The sequence below is a fragment of the Siniperca chuatsi genome, linkage group LG3 (genome assembly GCF_020085105.1).
Source record: "Siniperca chuatsi isolate FFG_IHB_CAS linkage group LG3, ASM2008510v1, whole genome shotgun sequence".
NCBI classification, from domain to species: domain Eukaryota; kingdom Metazoa; phylum Chordata; class Actinopteri; order Centrarchiformes; family Sinipercidae; genus Siniperca; species Siniperca chuatsi.
In genome coordinates, this window is record NC_058044.1 from 2716111 (window position 1) to 2739446 (window position 23336).

Below are 23336 nucleotides of genomic sequence, written 5' to 3' on the forward strand. Positions count from 1 at the left end.
CTTAAGGATGATGTTTTGTTGTTTCCTCAGTATGAAGTGAAGGCTCCGATGCCCTCGGCCTGCTTCAGAAATGTCTGTAAGCAGATGGCAAAGATGCACGAAGCCATTTCTGAACTTTTACCCGAAGAGCAGACACAGGTGAGATGCCCTCTTCTGTTGTTAAAGATGTTTATGGCCCCGAGATGAGCTGCGGTTTATTCGAGCGTCAGTGTGGCGTTCAGGTCTGCAGTCTCAGACAGATGTGTTTTCCTGTACAGATGCTGTTTCTGAGGATTAACGCCAGTTTTAAGATGCACCTGAAGAGGCAGCTGGCTCGACTCGGGGTCGTTAATGATGGAGGACCACAGCACGGGTAACAACACACACACACACTTTAATTATTACCTTGTGTGTGTAACAGTTTGAGATGGGACTGCCTGCTTGTTGTTTGCAGGCTGGTGGTGGTGGACGTGGCGTTCTACACGGAGAACATCCAGGTACTGAAGAGCCTCGAGCGGCTCGACCTGAACATGGCCGAGATCTGGGAGCAGAAGAGGTGATGGAGGACGGCGACGGGACGTCCAGGACCGACCGACCCGGCGACGGGTTGCCGACCTCGGGGGGCCGACGGCGGCCGGCTGAGGCTGGAGGAGGCCCGCAGGGACCAAAAACACAAAACTGGGAGAAGAACAGCAGCAACACGCTGGGGCTTCCTGCTCCACCTTAAAAGACTTTATCAAGCAACACACAGAGCCTCCTTAAAAAAACTGCTGCCACCTCATCTCACTGTGCGCAATCCAACAGAAATACTGGTAAATTATTAGAGACAGTTTTAATGGGAGTGAAGGGTGTCGATAATGTTTCAGAAATGGCGGGGTAATTTATTTTTCTGTCGTCTTGAAAACATCCTCTGCTGTGGCGGACTTTTTCTCCAGCGGGCCGGGACGTTGGAGCCGAAGGGATTTTTTTTTAACATCAACGCACACTGAAACAAGAGTTATTCTCGCTGGTTTTGCAGACTTTTGCTAAAACTTCGCAGCTGAGGGTTGAGGGGTCGGGTTATTTTTCTCCTTCCTGCTCTGAGAGCATCGACAGGGTTCATTCACGGTGTTTCCAAACGTTTTCCGAACCTCGTTCGGCAGCTGGTTTTGGTTTTATTCTCTGTGGTGACGGCTGAAAACATAGACATGAATTCTTTTATACTCAAAATAAGAATATTTTCCAGACCTCTTGTGTTCAAGACCTGGAAATCCAGACAGTCTGAGACCTGGAGCAATCCCAATGAAGCAGGAGCTGTTAAAGCCATGTCATTGAAGAGTTAATTTCCTGAACATTTTGAATAAAACAAATCCGGGCTGTGAAAGAATCACAACTGTCAGCTACATCCTGTCGTTACCAAAGTAAAACGGTTTCTAATTTGGGAAATAAACTCTTCAATTGCACTTTTTTTTTTCTCCTTTTAAACAATCCAACCATGCATCAAGTTTCGGCTGAGTGATGATCCACACTCAGTAGTACATGTAGTTAATTGATGCAGAGCATAAAGCATGAAAATCAGCTGTTTACTCAAACTACTGTTCACCTTCTTCCTCCTACTGGTTTATTTAATCTGCATGAGCTTTTTGTTTCCTTCGAGGGACAAACGACACAAAACGGAACAGAAAATCTGATTTATTTATTTATTTGTCAAATGAGGAAAAACAAACATCCAGAGTTGAAACCTGCACAAGGCGAAATGTTTCTACTCATTAATGAAACGGTGCGTCGGCAGCAGATTCTTCATGTCTGTCCAAAGTAAATTCACGTGTTTCCATGAACACGAGCAGGAAAACTTCTTCAGAGACAAATTTGCTGAATGAAACGTAAGCGAGCGCCGCGTCCAGAGGAAAAGCCCTGACAGGAAGCTGTCAGAAAATAATCACGTGACCGAGTCGTGTTTCCCAGGTGTTTGTGTTCGGGCAGTTATTGGTCACAGGTGATCACATCACAACACGCGGACCAATCAAACTGCAGCAGGGGGTCGTGACCCGAAAAGTTTGAACCCTGAAACTGATGTTAGAAGTCACTTTCTCGTGGTGCGTTCAGGTTGCTGTCACTGAGGGGGGGAAAAAACAAAACAAAAAAAGGCTCCACCCAGTCGTCGCTGATTCACATTCAAAAATGTGTCCTAATTCCTTCAAAATAAAGGTGGTGGTGTGAAACATGGTGAGCACTAAAAACCTGAATAGTTGAGCTACTTTAAACATGAGCAGACAATATAATGCCGTTTTAACACACCTCGATCAAAAGTAGTTGTCAACGTGACTTATCAAGTGAAAATGTCAACTTTGTGGTGATAACGGTTGTTATTTAAAACTTGTCCTGGTGCAACTTTCTGTAGATGAAGTAAATCTCCTGACGAGGAACGCCCGAAACGCACCGTTAGACCTCTTGTTGTCAGGTTGCCTCATTTGTGGGCTGTGGTACACCCACACAGGTGTTTCCAGGTGTTTCCAGGTGTTCTGGCTGGCTGTGAGGGCAATGGTGGGAAACACACTTGAATAGAGCGCAGGTGACAATGACAAGTGGTGTTTCGATTACGTGCCTTTTGATTCCACGGAAACCACGGCCACCTGGCTGAAACCAGCACTGTGCTGGTGTGGTTTTGGATCAGACCTGTTCTCAGGACTGAGTGGTTGTGGATAACCTTTTGGTTGATTGACAGCTCCCTCACTCACCTGTTAGAGCTGTAAACCTCTAAACTCCCGGTGTAGCTCCCACCTTACCTGAGAAAACCTGTGCTGGTGTTTACAGCACTCACCTTGTTCGGCGCCAAAATGCAGTTTTCTTCTCTATCAGATTTTCTGTTCCTGGGTGCCGTTTAGCCGTTCTGAACTCTGACCAAACAAAACACACCTGTCCAGCTGTGGTCACATCACCTGCAGTACAACAGAAATCACCTCGGTCTCTGAAACCTACATGAACACTACAGGCAGCGTTTGGCTTCAATACAAGATTGAATATACTGGAGCTCATCAAACCAGACAGCTTCTCTTCTGGTTTCTGTTTTACTGCATTAATCAGCTAAAGTACTTTAATCCAGCAGGTTTATCAGAGAGAAAATACTCGTTTATTTTTTAGATAACGTCCCGTTATCGCGAGAGAATTTTATCCTGAGATAATGTGACAATTAACTAATGATCTTGAGATATTGCATTAAATGAATTACTGCTGTTGTCGAGTCCCAACAAGTTAGGAACAAGTCTGCCCAAATCAGCTCCGTACGTATGAGGGCAGATGTCAAAGTGGGCGGGACAACAGGGGTGTGATGTGACCACCGCCGTCAGTTTCCTGTATGAGACAAAAAGCATCAACTATCATCACTGTCTGCTTCAGAAGTGCCTACTTTTGATTGACTGTCAGAGACGACACATCTGAGCTCTCCACTACAGTGTGCCTACCATACCACTGTGTGTATGTGTGTGAGAGAGAGAGTGTGTGTGTGTGTGTGTGTGAGAGAAGAATGAGTCGACCCTCTCTGTTGGGTTCAGACGAGTCGGGCTGCATGTCAGAATCCAAAATGTCTTGAATCCTTCAAACCTGATGTGAATAAAACAGGATGACGGAGCGACGTGTTGTCTCTGTCTGTTTATCTGCTGCAGGTTTTTAGCTTCAGAGATGGAAGAAGTTCTCCGATCTTTTACTTCAAGATTTTACTGAAGTAGAAGTACAAAACTACTAAATCATGACCCGGTTAGGCTGCTCAAGATAATCCACAGACCTTGTTGTGAGCAGTTTCATGTAGGAACGATTTTCTTTCTAGCGATCATTATCTTAAGTACCCGGCTTGTGATTTCTGCAAAGAGACGTTGCTGTTGAGTTTTTCAAATGGATCTTTTTGGCTTTGAGCGCCACAGGTTGAGTGCCATACAGTCCCATTATATTCAAAAAGGCAGACATCTGTACGGCCGATACCTCCAAAGCAATCTAGATGGATAAACAGCTCTGCAGGTGAGAGGAAACATATGTATTTTTGATTTTGGGGTGACCTGTTCCTTTAAATGTATTTAAGGTCCAGTGTGTAATCACCTGAAAATAAGAATCATCATGTTTTCGTTACCTTAGAATAAGCCGTTTTTATCCACAGAGGGAGCGGGTCCCCTTCCACGCAGGCCGCCATGTTGCACCGCCATGTTTCTGGCTCTAGAACGGGCCTTTCGCGTTTTTCACGAGTTTCGCGGCCACCGTAGTTTCTCCTACACGCTTGGAAGGGGAGGGTGAGGCGAGCGGTGTTCAAATGGTTGCTAAGTGCAATTTCACCTCTAGATGCCGCTGACACTACACACTGGACCTTTAAATTGTAAAGGAATGTTTTCTATTGATTTCAATATAAATATTAATAATACTATGAAAGACAGAGACTCAGCCAAACACAGAAACACTTGATTCCAATAAGCTAAAGGACTGTACATAAGAGTTTACTTAAACTGATCTCAAACTTGTGTACTCTTAAGTTAAATGTAAATAGAGTTCACATCAACCGGAAAGTCGTAATGACAACTGGAAACTTTCTGAAAGCTAAATAAAAGCCATCAGGTTTGGACTCCTGATGTCAGCTAATGTCGTTCAAGGTAATTAAACCTAAATTTGAGCCCCCAAAGTATAATATATAGTTTGTGACTTTGGGTACTCTGTACTATGTACTAGGCAATCATCCAACTGCCTCGAGTTGTCAGACGTAAACATGGGAATCAGAGTGAGAGCGTCTCTCTTTTTAGACTCCAGATATGAAATCATTTAAAAACTGTTTTCTGAATTCAAAGTCACTGTCAGTGGGCGCTACTCCAGTATCTGCCTGTACTTCACCTAAAAATCACATGACACTCATTGACCCAAATTGCACTTTAATAGACAGCAGATACAGACGACCGCAGTCGGCTCAGACTGTGCAGCGATTGTTTGAGGTAACAGCGAGTTTCCTCCTGAAAAGCGTCATGATGAGCTGAACGTCTGCAGAGTGCATCAGGGAGGAGGAGGAGGAGGAGGTTGGCCTTCGACCCTTTCAGGCTGGCTTTACATTGAAATTACAGGGTGAAGACGGACAAAAACAAACTGCGATAGTTCATCAGTGAAGAGAAGGAAAATTATCTCTTTGAGTCTCTTCAAGGTGCAAATGGATTCGTCTGGTTTTTTTTTTTTCCCAGAAGGCCTCAGTGGTCGAGGATCCGCAGGTTTCCTGAAACGATCTTGTTCTCCAGCATCGCTCCGGCAGGAATATCGATCCGGTCACCGTGATTTGCTATGATGATGACTGTTCCCTGGTGGAAGAAACAGTTTGATTTAAATTTCCCCCCCATTTTACTGGGAAATTTGATTGTTCCAAAGTTCTAGTGTTTCCCTGCTGAGCGGCAGTGGACGGATAGTAACAAAAAGAGTGAATTTTGTACTAAAAAGACTAACTTTGGAAGATATCCACTTGATTTGTCTAACTCAGACTCCGGAAGCATCATATTAGCTTCAGATAAACTTTTGAAAACATTTTCACTTCCACTGAAACCACATTAGGATGGGATCTTTAATGAGATTACAGTAAGCAAAAGCTGTTTCAGCGTTTATACGGGCTCCTGACTGCTGTTTTAAGACAGACTTGGAAAAACTGTGAACGTATCCTTTAAACTTTGAGGCTCAGCTGCCTCGTCTGTCAGGACTGAGAATCTCTACTGTAAGAAAACTCAACCTGCTAATGTTTTTATAAAATGCAGAATTATCTTCGGTCAGCAGTGCAGCTTTAACGACAGGTCAGAGGTCAGCGGCTGGAAACGCTCTTTACCTTTAGAGAGACGTTCTTTCCGAAGGTGACGTCTCCTGACACAGTGAGGTGATCGAGCTCCAACATGTCCGGGATGCTCTCAAACCTGGACAGAAACTCCTGAACCTGCAGAACAAACATCAGAGCTGCCTCAGCTGTCCGATTCCTGAAAATAGTTCAGTCCCTCTTATTGATTTCTGCACATTTTGTCTTTTCGTGAGCGTAAGCTACAACAGAAAAGAAAACTCCACTATGTCACCACTTTTTATCAAACCGGACAACAGCAGCATTGAAAAAAACACTTTGACAATGTTGATACTTTTTTTTGGTTTTTCTCCTCCTTTAGTTGCTCAATGATCTTTTCGGTAAGTAATCAAAAGAGATCCAATTATAAATGTATAGCTATCAAACCCGTTAGGACTCCTTCAACCAAACAATCAAAAAGGACTGATGTGTACGGAAGCCGAGAGCGGCCGTCATTGCAATATTTAAGTCCGATTATTTTGAGCTATCGAGGTCAATAATGGAAATATTTACTCGTTATCGTGAGGAAGTAAAAGGTTGTTTTCTCGAGATAAATATCCTGTTTGACATTATAAAATGATCGTGTTCTCAACGTAACAAAATTAATTTTCTCGTGATAACAGGATAAAACAACTTTTAGTTTTGTTAAGATAACAAGAAAATTATTCCATTATCATGAAAAAAATGACTGCTTCCCTGAAATAACGAGGCAATTAACCCATTATTGCTACGTCAAGATAATTATCAGGTAAGACAACAGGATATTTATCTCAAGAAACAGGCGAGAAAATGAGAAAGTGAATAAACTCCTGATTTAAAGATAATGGGATTTATCCTGGCTGCTCTTGGCTTCCGTATTAAAAGTCAAATCGATAACAGAAACACTATTTAAATGTTGACCCTTTTGGACAGACAGATGTTTTCCAGTCGTTGCTGACCTTGGTGAAGGAGCTGCCCAGCTTGACGTGCGGCGTGGTGGGAAACTCTCTCTTCTTGCTCATGGTGAGCGAGCCGGCGTCCAGGCTGTACAGGTTCGACATCACCAGCAGCAGGTCGGACGACGTCTTCACGGGCAGGAAGCGGCTGCGCGGGACGTTCACACCCATGGCGTTGTTGAAGCTCTTGATGGCGGCGCCAACGGCCGTCTCCAGCTGGATGACGTTCAAACCGCCGTCCAACGTCTGCAGAGACATTCAGGGGTTCGGTTAGAGTAGGAAACTGCAGATATCGGGTGATTCAGCGGCTGCTTTTTCAAACTTTTTAGGGTTTACGTGTCATCTTACAACCTGTTGCCATCACAAAAAATGGTTAACAAGTTTGTTTTGACAAAAAAAATAATCTATTATATATTAAGAAAACATCACTCATCACTAAACGCCAGGAGCAACTTTAAAGACACTTTAGGACTACACTGGAAAAATAAAAGCACTAATGTAAGATTTATGACAAATAAAACAAACATGAGCCTGTGAGTGAAGTGATGTTACACTGCATAAAATGGCTTTTTCAAGGATGTGATGATAGAAAATGTTTACATTTGAATAAATCCCCAAAATCAACTTTTTGATGATAGAAAATACTCTTCCTTTGTTTCAACGCCACTACAGATTTTGGAGTGCCAGTTTATTAGATACAATTAGTTAACCTTCATGAAGGACTGCTGTATTAGACCACATTAGTGTTATAATGTTCAGTTTGTGTTTTAGAGACGTGTTGATTCAACTGTTCTTTAATATTTTGTCCATCCCATTTATGTCAATGATAGAAGATAAATATTAGAAACTCTTGTATAAGCATATTTTTATTAGCTATTTGTACCTAATAAACTAGCAGCTGAGGGTATGAGTCTGATGAGGAACTCCAAAAATGCAAAATGACTGATTATGAAAACAGAAACGAGTGATGATTTCCACACCTTCACTGAGTTTTTCAAAAAGGATCTCTACACAAGATCAGCGTGACCCTTCAGTGCACCACCATCCTCGGATGGACAGACAGGTCGTTCTCTGCAGGGTTGAAGAGGATCCCCGAACCGTATAACGAGACTTTAAAACGTGGCAGGATGTCAGCAGTCAGACGAGGCGACCAGCTGTGTGTTTCTAACCAGAGAGGACACAACGGTACTTTGCTGCTACCCGACTCACCTGTGCTTCACTTTGTGGAAATGTTTTATCTTACGGCTACAGTTCTAGTAATTTCCTAATGATTTCCTCAGACGTTTCCTGGAAAGTAGGATGGAATTTGATAGTAATTATATTGAAAATAGGATTTCTTGGGAGAAAAGCTCAAGTGAAACCCAAGTAAATATTCAATGATTATTAATTTATTACCAGAAACTCCATTTGACATAAATGTTTACCTGTATGCTTGACTGAGGACAAATTTCAAGTTTTTGAACCTGCTGCATCAACTGATTGGAGCTCATTAATCAAACACTGTGTCTATTAGTTCTTTTGAGGAAACGTCCTAGAAAATGCTAAGACAATGACAGACCTGTAAAACAAAGTGTTACTGTCACGTGTAAACAGCCTGCAGGCCTCGTGGCTGTTAGTGTCCGTCACCTTCGGGTTGACGATGATCTCCAGGTCCATGGCGTTCTTCTCGTGCAGCCTCTTGATGGCGGGCAGAGAGATCCACAGGTTGTTGGTGTTGAAGATCTTGAACTTGGTGACGGACTTGAACTCGTCGACGTGGGCCTTGGGTACCTGTGCGATCTCCAGCAGCCTCAGATGATCCTCGTACTGGATCAGTGTACCGCCCTGCAGGGAGGAAACAGGAAGCACTGAGAGGCCGAGATCATCGCGGGAATGAAAACCTAAAGGTCGCGGTGATCTGCACTGACCTTGACGTCAGCTCTGGTCTTGTCAGTGACCTCCATGATGAACTCGCAGCGTTTGTCGGCCGGCTGGCTCATCAGGTGGTGGAGGATGAAGAGGTCGACGGTGGCGCCCAGGTTGTCGATGTTGGACACAAAGATGTACTCCTTCCCCTCGGCGATGAGTTTGTCCAGCAGCCCGCAGTTGGAGAAGCTGGCGTAGATGTCTCCGTGACCAGGCGGGTACCAGGCCTCCGAATTCTCACCGCCCATCCCCATGTTTTTGGCTATCGGCAGCAGAGACTCCTTGTTGATCCTCGGATACCTGCGAGGAGAAGAACTGATCAGTGATGTGAAAAAGACACAGTAGCGTCGAAACATTATTCTGTTTGCACAATTAAAAGCTGCAAATCGATCAGTGCGCTCCGGTGACCCGAGATCATTTTTTAACCACAACGGTGCAACTGGGCTCTAAATATTTTGGGAACCCGTTTTTCTTTGGGCCCTCTGCAGTCTCCTCAGTGGTCAGACTGAGTAGGTTTAAAGTCCACAGTATGTTCAGCTGCTGTCCCGTGATCCAGCTCCAGCAGTGCTAACTCTGGACTAACCTCTTATTTCTATTGTGAAGTTTTAAGAATAGCTTTGCTAAAGCAAGACGCCTGTTAATTCCAGCTCGTTAGAGGCATTATTGTGCTTTGACACTGAAACAGGAACCTGTTCCTTTTTAAATCTGCACAGATTTTAATGCTTAGCTTCCAATTTCTTTTGGTATGATATTTTCCCCTTTATACTTCCACAATGTAATTATTTGAGTGTGCAGCTATCTCTGCCTTGTTCTCTGTACATCGCATATAAAAAGGGATCTAAGTCAGATGTTTAGTTCTTGTGGCCACTGTGTGTTGTTGGTACTGTCGGAGCTGTCTGTGTGTGTTGAAAAGCATCATTAAAATATTGTTAAATTAAGATGACTTGCCCGTGTTCTCCGTTGTTCACGCTAACACAGTCAACAAGAAGCACCGTGTCTAAACGCTGCATGGCAGAAAGGTGTGCTGTGAAGCAGAGTGGGTGATGTAAAACCCTCTGTGTAGCCTCACTGTGGCTGGATGCGTGCGCTGTACCTGCTCTGGTTGAAGGTGTGGATGTTGACGCGGTGGTGTTTGTATTTCTGCAGGATCTTCTTCGTGTCGTCGTCGGTGTTGAAGGAGTTCATGAGAACGAGCGGCACGTCAGCGTTAAAGGTTTTGTTCAGATGCTGAAAACGACGACGGCAGAGAAACAGAGTTCAGTTCAACCTGATCCCCCCCCCCACAGGCTCGGAGCCGCTTGTTGTGGCGTTTTGTGTGTCTCTACCTCGATCTGCTGGACGGTCAGGTCCAGGAAGGTGTTCTCGTTGCGGACGCTGATCAGACTCTTGGGGCCCTTACAGCCCATGCTGGTTCCCAGACCGCCGTTCAGTTTGACCACAGCGAGCTTGTTGAGGCTGGTGGTGATGTTGTCAGGAAGACCCTTCGCCTTGATCTTTTCGTAGGGCTGGATCTGAGCAGAGACATTCAAAAGGACAGCAAGTCAGGTTTTGACTGGGCAGAACACAGAGTATCAACATATGTCTGTGTTGACAGGTAACACACACCTGTGCCTTAAAGGACGAGAGTTAGATGAATCGGATGGATGTACTGCAGTGAATTCACACTTTCTCCTCCTTATTACAGAAAACATGTCCACCGTCTGTTTTTAGCGTTCTCGTCATGTCTGGACTTTTGATGAACAGACAAAATGTTGGAATGTCTGCATCTCTAACCACTGTATACTTTGATGATTAAGACTGGTTTGCTTATTGTTTTTCCTCTCTTTTCTCTTTTTATTCTTAATAACTTACTCCCTAAAACGTTGCAGCGTCCACTGATGAATGTGTACATAGAGAGACACACCTGCAAACTCGTGCACAGATGAGGTTTAAAATGATCCGTGCTGCAGTTCTTCAGAACTGATCTCGTGATTTACAAAGCCTGTGTACCAGAAGCTACTGCACAGCTAAGCAAAGACGGCATGGGGAACTAAATATCAGCGATACTTTATGTAGTAAAGCCAGTACGAGAGACTTTTCTGATTCAGGATACTCTGGTTTTCTGTCTCTGAATACTGAATTTCCTGCCTGCAAAACAAATGTACCCTTATAAAGAAACATTGACGATTTCGTTTTGTTACATAATATATGTGAGGGTGACCGACAGTATGAACTGAAACGCTGTAAATCTGCAGGTAAACAGAAACAGACAGAGCAAACAGCTGAGTTTGTCTGACAGAGGACTCTGATTGTCAACCAGCGTTGAACACAGCGAAGAGGACAGAGAGTTAATGTTATGTATTAGCTGTAGGATCCGGCGTGGAAGTGTTTTTATGTTGTCAAGACTTCAGGAACCTTGTTTCCTTTAAAAGTAACTGCACGTGCTGAAATATGAAGCAGGAAGCCTACAATGACTCCATATTATTTATAGCCTACTAAGAAAAACATAAAAACATGCTACAGTGAAAAAGGAACAGGGAGGGAACGACAGAGACAGCTGGAGGTCTGCGACAAAGTCTCAGAATATTTCAATGTGTTGATGAAGGTCGAAGATCCTAAATTTCGACACTAGAATAAACAGTAGTCTATGATTATGTGCATGCAGTTTTACTTTTTAATGTTTGTGTTCCCATTACTAACCAAAAAGACAATCCAATGTTAAGTACACTCAGTTACCAGTTTATTAGGTACGCCTAGCTAAAAACAAGTCTGTCTAATACAACAGTCCTGCAATAAATCCAGCCGTCATGAAGGGCATAATGTTTTAGAGACGTGTGGATTCAACTGTACGATCACTTTAGAGGAGGTAGTTCGTGCTGATATAAATGGGGTGGACAAAATAACAAACGCCTGTCAGTATAACGCAACGCAATTCAGCTGCAGCCTCCAAACTGATCATTAAGCTCACTGAGCTGCAGCGGGTTCGGGACAGACGGCCCTCTGACCTTTAAAACCTCAGCAGCAACACATGACAGCAGTCTGACACACAGAAAGGACATGTGTATTTATGGACACTGTGTGTGTGTGTGTGTGTGAGAGAGATGTAATCAACACTGTACTACAGCAGTACAGTAGCCATCCAACAACAGTGTTTGCGTAGTATTTGTTAAATATGAAGCGTGGTGTCCCTCCTGCTGACCACACTGTAGCAGCAGACTGTGTGGAGACATTTGGACACGTCTTCTCCGTCTCTCAGACCCCAAACAGCTGCCAGTAGTCCTCCAGTTTAAGGGTCGCTTCACTCAAATCACTAAAAACCACCAGTGTTACCTAGCCATGCAGACAGTTTCAGTTTTATTTGTCGTTTAGACATCTGTCACCGCCACAATAAAACATTTATGTAAGTTAATGCAATTCTTGATTGTGGTGTTAAAAGCACTGGAAAATATACATTTGGAAATCTCATCAGGAATATCTCTTCCCCCCCCAATTTCAATTAAAAACTTAAAAAAACTAAGTTAAAGTAACTTTTCAAGGTTTATTAAAGATGGAAGATAAGCCAAGTTTTTGATTCATAAGTACATAATGATACTTGATTCTTCAACTTTTACAGATATGAAATCATTAACTGTGTGTAAAGAGTTGTGTATAATCAGAGGTGGAAGAAGCACTCTACACTGCAGTAATACTACAAGTGTTACAAGTTCAATTCATGCATTTAAAATATACTTAAAGTGCCAAAAGTAAAAGTACTCATTATGCAGAACGGCCCATTTCATATATGTATATTATATTATTGGATTATAATTATTGATGCATTAATGTGTTCATCATTTTAATGTTGCAGCTGGTGAAGGTGGAGCTTATTTTAAATATTTTATATACTGCTGGGTAACTTGTGAATTTCCCCCCAATAAAGTCGTATATTAACTAATAATAATACATAATAATGTATTAGCTGACTACATTTTGTATCATTAATCAGAATCTGCAAAGTAACTAAGGTTATCAGATAAATGTAGTGGAGTGAAAAGAACAATATTGCATAAAGTACAGTCCTTAATTAATGTACCACTGCTGTACAATAGATATTTCACATTTTAGAAAAAAAGTTTTCATTTAAGCTGCTGAACTCGCTGTTGGCCTTGAATTCACCGACCTGCACGAACTGTCAGATTAATGTTACATAAAACAGCAAACAGCACGCTTAACGGCCTAATCAATAATCAATCACAAACTAATCAATAATCTCTCCGTGTGTCAACTGGAGCTGGAGGACGGCAGCAGCTTCTTTGTTATTTTTTATTGATACGATATGTCTTGTGAAGCACTTTGGGCTGCATCTTAGCATGAAATGTGCTATACAAATAGAGGTATCATTATTATTATTATTATTATTGTTATAATAAAGACTTCAGCCTCGAAGCTCACAAATCAAATTTAAACTACAAAACTTTCAGTGACATGAAAGTTGAGGCCTTTTCAGACGTGGAACATTTCTGACTTCATCTGTCTGTTAGTGACGGCTTTCGGGCTTTCAAACGTATAAAACCTCCAACAAACGTTCTCATATATTTCCTAATTTATTAGAGATTTCTTGTGCCTTTTCTTTACAATGTCTGACAGCACTAACACAAATAAATAATAAAGTGACCAGATGTTGAGTTGGGACTCTTGTCACCTCCACAGATCGCAGCTGAAAGTTTAAGGAGGGAGACTGCAGGTCTCGTTGTGCTCACTGACAGGAGCCTAACCTCTAATCAATTTGACACCGGCTCATTTCGCGACGTCCCGGTGATCTTCGTGTTTAAGATGCTAACCACGTAACCGCTCTCTGATGCACGTCGTCTTTCCTCTCTCTCGACTCATTTCCTGTCATCTCTAAACTCTCTTATCAATATAAAAAGGCAAAAATGCCCTAAAAATAGTTTAAATAGTTAATTCAGTGTTTTGTGATTTATTAAGCAGGTTGGATTTTTGTGTATAAGAGATGATAATTGAGTGATACATTTATTAAAGTGTTAATAAACTCACTTTGCAGACACTTTGATCCACAACTGTATTTAACATGGAGCTGGGAAATAAACAAGATCAGTAACAGACTAAACTAATTTATATGGTTGGAATATTTGGATATATTGTGATCATCAGAGGTATTGGTTTCAATATTTTATTCATCTTCACAATGTATTTATTTTTATTTTTATATTCCTTGTTATGGTATATTTATTGCTGTCATTTTAGTAGTATTATTTTATTACCCTACTGATCACATCTGTTTGGATATTCTCTACATATTTATTTTTATTTATTTTAAGTCTGTCTTATATGTTTTGTAACTTTAATGTTTTATGTTCCACGTGCTGCTGCTGTTTTGCCCAGGACAGTCCTGTAAAAAAGACTTAAACAATTAAATATATTATAATATTATAATGACCAAAATCTCAGTGTATATATATCATTATTGTATATATGTCATTATAATATTGTTATTGTTGTTACACGTGTGTGTGTGTGTGTGTGTGTGTGTGTGTGTGTGTGTGTGTGTGTGTGTGTGTGTGTGTGTGTGTGTGTGTGTGTGTGTGAGTGTGAGAGAGACTTGCATAAGTAGACTCAGGATAAAGTGTTTCACATTCTGTGATCAGCCTTCATGACGATCGCGATGTCCCGTGGGATCAGACTCACATCAGTGTTAAGGTGTTAAGGTCATTATTAATAGCAGTTGGGACTGGGGGGGGTGAGGTGGGGGTGGGGGTGAGGGTGGGCGGTGGATATGAAGACAGGCAGGTGCCCAGCAGTGTCCAGAGTCCAACAGGAGACAAATGTCAGCATCTGCCCGACCTCACCGCCCTAAAACCAGACTTTCGAATGCTGCGGCGGTCAGACTATTCTTAGTCCTAACCTTCACTGTGCCCGGGTATTTTGGGAACACTGGGTGTGTGTGTGTGTGTGTGTGTGTGTGTGTGTGTGAAATGTCACGGTGCTGATAAATCGCTGGCTTTAGCCTGAATGTTCTCTGTCCTTAGATCTGGTTTCGTTAGCTTGTCTCTGAAGCATGAAGCTCATCTCCATTCTGTAGTAGCCGAATCATTTAAAGGAACAGTCCCGCACGCTGTATGCTCGTCAGATGACAAGATGGACGTCATTTTCATCTCTGTGCATCCAGTATAGAGAAAGGTCCAGGACATGTTTAGTCCAACTTAGCACTACAGTTGGAACGACTGTCCCGCTGCAGATATCTGCGGTGTTCATTTTGTTTCATAGTTCAGCTTTGGATTTCAGCCATTCATAGCACGACCGCGAGGCTAGATGAACGTGTCGTGCTTTAATTATATTCCCCACAATAGCTGCGTTTTTTTCTTTCATTCACTTTGTCTTTCGTCTTGGGCTTAGGCTGCCTGAAGGCTCAGGTTTCACTCTCGTTACACACACGTAAACCAAAGTGTATTTTTGCGCTTCAAGTCTATTTTCTTCCGTTTTACGTTGGGCTCTGAGCGCTGGCAAAATGCAGGCGACCTACACTCAATACTGTGCCTGAACACATCCTGTATTCTGCTAACGTGCTGCTCACGCTACTCCTCCTGTGTATCCACGGCGTGATACTCCTGCGCAGTCGTCGTATTTACGACGTTTCCTTCACTGTGGTGGAGAGCAAGCGTCGCAGTGAGCAGAGGGTTTGCAGTTGAGCTGCTTCTGTTAGACGTGTGTTACTTAAAATAAGCAGATAACTTGATTCTTTCTTTAACTTGCTTCCTGTTGTCTCCACTCTCATCAATCTCCACCAGCATCAGAAACGTATTGGACCAGCAGACCCCAAGGTAACGGCGTAGCTGACCTGCACTTCCTAAAAAAACCTAACTACACATCGAGGCTACAGTGACGATTAATGATTGGCCAGCATAGACTGCTTGTGTTTTCTCCAGCAAGTTTCTGCTGCCGCTGGAGATTGTTGATAGTGAAGAAACATTAAGGAAGCTGAAGAAAGACTCTCAGTAGTCTTCTCCCTTTCAGTGACACGCATCAAGCAAAGCCTTTACACTGCAGAGCTTCTGCTCACCACGACCCCCGCTCTCTATGAATGAATGAACATAAACGCAGCGATTCAGTAATGAGACGGCGTGTAATAACGCAAAAAAAACTGGATGCAGTCCTATGAGTGTGTGTGTAGCTCACTGTTTCTCTGTATAACGAACTGAATGACATATAATTAAAGCACACAGGCTAATCACTTACAATATATTCGTGTAGCATTACGGGTGAAATCTGATGTTCAACTATGAATCAAAACCTACGGCGTAAATATCGTAATATCTAGTCATTAACCCCCTGTGTTGACTATAAATCCAGCTTAACCCTTTAATGCCCAACAGCTGAAGACTGGAAGCAGGGGGAAAACGCAAGTCCAGCTCCGTCAAAAGAGGAAAAAATACACCTTCGAACGACTCCAAAGCTGTCTGATTTACATCCAGCTAGGTTAAACTGAGAGTAGCTCAAACCTGACAATCCCATTATAAAAGGACAAGACTTCTGAGTCGACTCAACGCCAGAATATGCAGCAACGTACTGGAGTTTCTGTTCTGAGCCATTTGTTTGTTTCTGTCCACCCTGTGATCAGCTGGTTAACTGTGCTGCTGCTGCCTGATGTTCTGTACAGTCAGTAAACTCTGAAGCTGTTCTGGCGTCTGAACACTGACCTTGGATTGCAGCACAGAGGATTGCAACATGAAACCCTGGCCTCTGGTAAACAGTGTGACCGGTGGTATCTGGTGCCTACCGAGTCCTCCGGCGGCCGGTTGATCTTGACCCAGTCGACCGAAGGACCTTTGACCTGCAGGAATCTGTGGAAGAGCTTCTTGAAGCCGTCGAAATCTTTTCTGGAGATCTGAAACAGAACAAACCAAACGTCACCTTCTGCTGTCAGAAAAACTAAACTTCAGTGACACAAAACATTTTTTTGTTGTTTTGTTTAAAGCAGGTAAAACTGTCCCCATTAAATGAACCAATAAATAAATATCCCCCATGTTTATCAGCAGACACACGAATGACTCAATGAGAGGCAAAAAACAAATAACGAAGGATGATGATGATATACCAAAATATATTTGGAAGCGCCCGTCCACACCTTAAAGGAAAAGTCTGATGTTACTCTGTTCTTCTTACTGTCAACAAATCCCATGTGCAGACCAAAACCGTCTGCATATCTGTTAGCGCGTCTCAATACTTCCTGTGTGCGGCTCTCAGCTCCGAGCCCATTGGTTCCTCCTGAAGACGTAAATCTTTAAAAACACCTCACAAATATATAGTTTCAAGGCTCAGTAGTTTCCTCAAACAGCTGCTCGCTGTAGTTTTAATCAAACAGGATGAAATAGTGTTTGTTGGGGACTATTTCCAGCGGCGGATGAATCCACATGTGGTGCTGTAGTGAGTGTTTGGGGCAGCAGGACGGTGTGTGTGGGACTGAGTCAGAATAAACTACAGTGTGTGTGTTCATGGTGATGAAGGAACATGTGACCCAGTGCAGCAGAGCGGCTCGCTGATGTGTTTTAATAGTTTCTGGACAACGATGGAGGAAGAAGATCCATCAGGCTGCGATTCGCACACACACACCTGTTAGCAGATTCGTTCATGATGGTTTTGGTCTTTTCATGGGGTTTGTTGACATCAACAAACAGGGTGTCCAAAAAACTTCTACAGGTGCTGGATCAAAAAGCAAACTAAAAAGGCAAGAATCAGACAAAAGCTCTGCACACTGTACTAACAGGCACTGTCAAATCACCATCACAAAGCAGAACAAGCAATGTGCTTGTGTCTATATATCGACTGTTCTGCTTTGTGATGAGGATTTGACAGTGCCCGACGAAGATCAACGTTAGATCGAAACGTTGCTCAATTAAAATAGCTGGGAGCTATTAGTACAGTGCGCGGATCTTTTGTCTGATTCTTGCCTTTTGTTGACATTCAGAAAAATACTGAATATCACCAGATTTACTGAATGAGCGGATTCTAGGGGAGACCCAACATCATTAGCAGAGGGAGAAACTGCAGCGCAAGTTTAAAATCTCTTCAATATATTCCCATTCACTGCAGCTGTGTGTGTGTGTGTGTGTGTGTGTGTGTGTGTGTGTGTGTGTGTGTGTGTGTTGCCTTGCAGGACCTCAGGGTTGTTCACCTCATGTTCCACCAGCAGGCTAAAACTCTCCCAACAGAGACTTTGTGCTGTGTGATGTGATGTGATAACCTACTGGACTCTCTGTATGCAAAACTTTACAAATATTTGTAATATATCTGTAACAGATACATAAGCCCATGACACTTGTTACCTTGTGTGCCGCCAAAACTACAAACTGTGGTTCACAAATCCAAATGTAAGACGTTTGAAATGTTTTAATGCTGCTGGAAACTGAATTTATTCCACTTCCACTGGCTGATTATAGCTACTGCAAGAAGGCACAGACGGAAAGAACAAAGGTGTTTGTATCGGCCTCAAAAACCACATCAGTCCGTCCCTTCACCCTGCATTACAGCGTTTAGTCGACAGTTTGATAAAGTTGAAATCGCACCACCAGACCGCTCAAGCTTAGTCTGCCTAATACTGTTAAAACATTACGACTGGGATTAACTGTGGTTGTGAGGAGTTTCAGATATGAGCGGAGACTTTGTGGGGAGCTTTTGGGGATGTTTGGAGGAGCAGCAGAGCCTCCGCTGTTCTCACCTCCGCCTCGGTCTTGTTGGCCGTACTGAGCAGCGCCTCCAGCTCGCGGTGCATCGACTCCTCATGCTGCTGACGGAGCTTCTCCTGGAACTCTGTCATCGCTCCTCTGGTCAGGTCTGCAAACACACAGACCTTCATTTTAGTTTCGCATTTCATTAGAGACCGAGCCCTGAGGAGTATTTACCCAAAGTCTGCTCACCTGCACGTCAGAAGTCACAGACTGCTGCAAAAACAGCTCAGAGGCAAACGTGTTGGAAACCAAATGCAGATCTTCACTTCACTTTCCACTTAAACTCAGTTTTAAAGACTGACAGCTCTTTACAGTGACTTTGTTGGCTTTAAATGAAGAATCAATTTACACAAAACAGTGCATTTTAACATCTATCAATACATACAATGCAAAAAAGAAGTTAAACTGGGGCATCAGTTTTTCTGGGTTTAGCAGGGATCCTGATTGGATGATATGTTTCTAAAGCAGCTTTCAGTCCTTTTAAAAACACCAAACTCAGCAGACAAAACACAGGATCTTTTATTTTCTGACATATTTTAATGTAATAAATATCACTGCAAAATGGTGGCAGCTGCAGGGTAAAAATATCTCAGTCGACCTTGAACAACCTGAAGTTGAAGCAAATTGTGCGACTTGTATCTCTCAAACCTACGTTCCCAGATTCTCGTCACTACAGACAGTTATTACGCCTTCCCGTCTTACAATACACAAACTATTTGCATCAAACATACCTACCATACTAAGGCCAACTTGCCATATATTTTTATATTTGTTCATTAAATTAATTTCAAACATTTTTACTAAACCTGTGAAGTGTGATACGCGTTTTCAGATCTGAAATTCACCACTTTGAGTTTGTTTTTTCATTCTGATACATTTCGAAGGGTTTCCAAAGTTCAGGTGTTGCAAACTTTGCAACAAGAAATTCTTCAATTTAAGCTCAAATGTAAAGATCACATACACTGAAGTAAGAGTTTTATAACATACAGTAATATTAAAACAAACCTTCAATGTCACAAACGTGTTCTTACTGATCTGGTTGTCCAACTAAACATCTAACAGGCTGATTTTAAAACTGCTAAATCTAAAATCAGCTGCTGACAACGAAAGTGGACGTAATTGTGTTTCAGCGTCTGGAGTTAACTGAGGTCAGAGGATGTTTCTTCATACATTTCATGAAACGAATTTAACAAACCTTTCTAAAACCTAAAGCATTTGGTACTTTAACCCATTAAATATTGTTTATGTAAAACACCATGTCAGACTGACTATTAGTGGAAACGAGAAAATGACTCATTAACATCTGGGAAAGGACAAAAGTCTAATCTCACACGCAGAAAAAGTTCCACAATCTGTTCGGAACAACCTGGATATAAACTTACCAGCTACAGTCAGAGACATTTTACCACAGTCTGCTTAGACACAAGGAACAATAATGACTGGATCTGTGGAAAGGAAGCAGCAGGCGGGCGTGTCGGCTCACAGTGACGCCGCGCGTTCGTTAAAACGTGAAAAGTGGTCCCGGGAAAAATAAAACAAACAGTCAGCAGCTGTCAGAGAAAACTACAGGCGTCCTCCTCATCCTCACCTCACAGGAAGCTCACAGATCTGCAGCTCCGAGCCTGAACTCAACACAAGGCCTGCCCACAGCCACACACACACACCAATCACACACAGCCAGGGGGTGTGTGTGTGTGTGTGTGTGTGTAGTGTGTGTGTAGTGTGACTGTTCTGCACGCTCCACGTCACACACTCCTGAGTGTGTGACAATTAAGAAAATTAATTAGCGCTGAAACTGTAAGTTGGTTAATCAATTAGTCGACAGACAGACAATTAATTAATGAATTAATTACAATTCTGATGACTGATTCAGTCTTTTAATATATTTATGGAGCAAAAACACCAAATATTCTTTTGTTCCAGCTTCTCAAATGTGACGATGATTTGTTTTTCTCTATTTTATAAAGATCATAAACCGAATATCTTTGAGTTTTAGATAGCTGGCCGGACGAAACAATATATCTGAAAACGTGACTTTGGGTTCTGAGAACTTGCAATGGGCATATTTTAGACTTAATAATTCATAAAAATAAAAATAACTGCCTGATTAATCAATACTGAATAAAGTGTAGTAGCCCTAAAAACACCACAGTTCAGTGTATTTCATGTACTTCTGATGCCAAATTGGCTGCTTTATATAGACACGGTGGTGGATTTTTGAGCGGTTGCCAAGGTAACCAGTAAAAAACAAACATTAAAAAAACTCTCTTGCATGGTACCGAGGGCCGGGTCACACCCTGCATATGTTTAATGCTAACACACAACAGAAATGTGTGTGTGTGTCGCGCCACTTCACGGTGTGAACTTTCTTTGATCAAACTTTAGTAAAAGTAGAACAACTTTGTCACAAATGTCACAGCATCTGTACAAGTTGCTGCACCACAGTGGCAGCAAAAACATTTATGATGCGCCAACATTGCAACTGCACTTATAAATACAGTATATATATATATATATATATATATATATATATATATATATATATATATATTCAATTTTATTTTCAATTCAACTTTATTTATATAGCGCCAATTCATAACAGATCTCATTGCACTTTTCCTACAGAGCAGGTCTAGACCGAACTCTTTATAATGGCGGCCATCCGCCCACCATTGAATATAACATATATTAATAACATTAATGGATATTTTGAGTGTTCTTCCTCTCATGCTCTACTGTTAAAGTGTGTGTGTGTGCGTCTCAGAAAAAGCTCAAAAAGTGTATTTTTATAGATATATGTAGATAACAGTAACTTAAATATTTTGTTAGTTGTACATAATTTTTCTTCCATTTCTTCCTTGCACTTCAAATTTTATACTTTTGTAGTTTATACTGTTGCGTTTGTGTTTAGCTCAGGTGCTTAAATGGCTTTCATGTAAAAATCACTGGTACCGGTGACCTTTACACCCCATGTGTGAAGGTCAAGGTAAAGCAATGTATGTTTTGAGCAACGTGTCACTGAGCTCGTCCAGTCGTGTTTTAATCACCTCAGAAACAAAAAATCCGATCTATTTTAAATCTTAGTGAAGCAGAAACTGTTGTGCGTGCTTTTATCTCCTCACGCCTCGATCACTGTAACGGCCCGTTCGCTCGTCTTAATGTAAAAACTGTGAAACGCCTGCAGACTGTACAGGACTCAGGACCGAGAGGTGCGACCACATCACACCTGGTTCAGCCGCTTCACATCGGCTCCCTGTTGGTTTCAGGATCGACTTTAAGATCTTGTTGATTACTTTTAAGGCTCTTCACGGCTCCAGACTGTATTTCAGACCTTGTAATCCCTTATGAACCTTCACGTAGTCTGAGATCTTCGGGCAGGGGTCTCCTGTCTGATCCTGAGTCCAGGATGGAAACTAAGGGGGACAGAGCTTTGGCCATCAGGGCCCCGAGGCTCTGGAACAACCTGCCCGAAGACATCAGGCTGTCTGAGTCAGAGTCTTCGTTTAAGTCTCGTCTCAAAACACATTTTTATCTGAAAGCAGATCCTGATTTTACCTGAACTGGCTGCTTATTTTATTGCTTTTGTGTATTTTATTTCTTTATATTTCGTCATTCACTGTGGTGTTTTATTTCTCTTGTTGTGAAGCACTTTGTACTTTGTTTTGCTAAGTGCTCTATAAATAAAGTTTTATTATTATTATTATTATTATTATTATTATTATTATATTATTATGCGTGAAGGTCAAGCCAATGCTTATTCGGAGTCTTTTAAAACTTATTTCCAGTTATCAAAGTGCGGGCAGGGACACCTTGATGGGACTTCAGTGTATCAGCAGGAAAATTAGGTTTAGAGTTTGCTGTATTTTAATTCACTTGACGCTATCACAGTTGTAGCCACTTTAATTCATCTCTAAAGCAACTAATATCTTCCTGGCTTGTTTCTATTGACTTCATATTGGTTTTTTTAATTTTGATTTTACTAGTTTTGTTTCTATTCTTAATTTATTTGACCTACTTTTAGCTCATTTTTATCTTCTATTGGATTAAAAACTTTTTATATTGCCTTGGTTTTCTTTTATATATCTTAATGCCTGTTGAAAGGTGCTATACAATAAACTAGCATTGTGTTTTTCTCTTGGTTTTAGCTGTATACTTGTAAAGTAAATGTATTATTTATTAATTATTAGAATTTGTGCAATCAGACAATATGAATCTGTAATTTGGCCAATTTGTCGCTATTTTCATGCAGTGTATCTTAACATATTTTGAAGTATAGCTGATTTTTTTTTAAGGTAATTTGTATTTTTCAGTGTGGTAAATTATTGGACACACACACACACACACACACACACACACACACACAGAAGCAGGTTCACGCCAGCAGTTCAGACATGTTTCAGTGCTTTGAATTGTCATTTACATTCCCCAAAACTGCAAACGACACTTGTTTTGACAAACTTTTCGTGCACAAACAGCCGCCGGTCTGTCTGACGAAGCTGCTACCCACCTGAACACAGCGTCAAAGTACCGGGAGCGCCTCAACAACACAGCCGGGGTGGACAACACGGACAACCTCGGACCGGGACAGACTACCGCTCGGACCCGGAGGACTCAAGTTTAAGAGCACAAAGTCGAGTTAAACGGTCTAAAAGCGCTGTTTGTGCAGCGTCCCGCCGCTAGCTCCTGCAGCTGACAGCCAGCCTAGCTTGCTGCCTGCGGCGCGAGCCCACCGCCGACAGCGAGTGACGTGGCGTGTTCGAGAACGGTAATTGGTCGACTGTTTCCGTCAATCAGATGGAGCTGCCAGCATGTCCCGCCCACCCTAGGACGGCCTGTTTTTACTGTATTTCTACAACGTAAACACCGCGTTTATTTATTATTATCGGAATTTTATTCACATGCATTTAAGCTTTCAATACATTTTACTCATATTTCGTCACATTTTACGTCCAGATTCATTCGTTTTATGTTAATTTATTTTTTATTTCAATTGCATCCAATTTG

The 23336-nt window shown here is 42.0% G+C and overlaps 2 protein-coding genes across 7 annotated transcripts in view; one reads left to right on the plus strand and one right to left on the minus strand.

Annotated features, from left to right (window-relative positions):
* Nucleotides 1–3586, plus strand: part of vps54 (VPS54 subunit of GARP complex) — a 31840-nt gene extending 28254 nt beyond the window's left edge. For all 4 annotated transcript variants that reach the window (XM_044189456.1, XM_044189458.1, XM_044189459.1 and 1 more), the window contains 3 exons: nucleotides 31–138; nucleotides 258–352; nucleotides 434–3586. In XM_044189456.1, coding sequence (XP_044045391.1) covers nucleotides 31–138; nucleotides 258–352; nucleotides 434–539 — 309 coding nt within the window. In that variant the 3' untranslated portion in view covers nucleotides 540–3586. The remainder of the gene's footprint in view (nucleotides 1–30; nucleotides 139–257; nucleotides 353–433) is intronic.
* Nucleotides 3587–4845: 1259 nt separating this feature from the next.
* On the minus strand, nucleotides 4846–23065 carry LOC122873120 (UTP--glucose-1-phosphate uridylyltransferase-like). Of its 3 annotated transcripts, none has more exons than XM_044189471.1 (10): nucleotides 22840–23065; nucleotides 18323–18438; nucleotides 16385–16492; nucleotides 9957–10142; nucleotides 9725–9858; nucleotides 8634–8931; nucleotides 8353–8550; nucleotides 6730–6972; nucleotides 5789–5893; nucleotides 4846–5276 (listed from the first exon to the last, which is right to left on the minus strand). In XM_044189471.1, the coding sequence occupies exons 2-10, from the start codon at nucleotides 18419–18421 to the stop codon at nucleotides 5169–5171; spliced, it is 1479 nt and encodes a 492-aa protein (XP_044045406.1). In that variant the 5' UTR covers nucleotides 18422–18438; nucleotides 22840–23065; the 3' UTR covers nucleotides 4846–5168. The 3 variants fall into 3 exon arrangements, with proteins under 3 accessions (XP_044045406.1, XP_044045405.1, XP_044045407.1); XM_044189470.1 differs by lacking the exon at nucleotides 22840–23065 and adding an exon at nucleotides 19715–19939; XM_044189472.1 differs by lacking the exon at nucleotides 22840–23065 and adding an exon at nucleotides 18522–18545.
* Between the last annotated feature and the right edge of the window lie 271 nt (nucleotides 23066–23336).

Excerpts from the sequence above, each read along its gene's own strand:
- LOC122873120 (XM_044189470.1), bottom strand. Across the intron at positions 8,551-8,633 it reads AGACCAGAGCTGACGTCAAG|GGCGGTACACTGATCCAGTA; the intron begins GTCAGTGCAGAT and ends TCCTCCCTGCAG. Across the intron at positions 6,973-8,352 it reads AGATCATCGTCAACCCGAAG|ACGTTGGACGGCGGTTTGAA; the intron begins GTGACGGACACT and ends ATGTCTCTGCAG.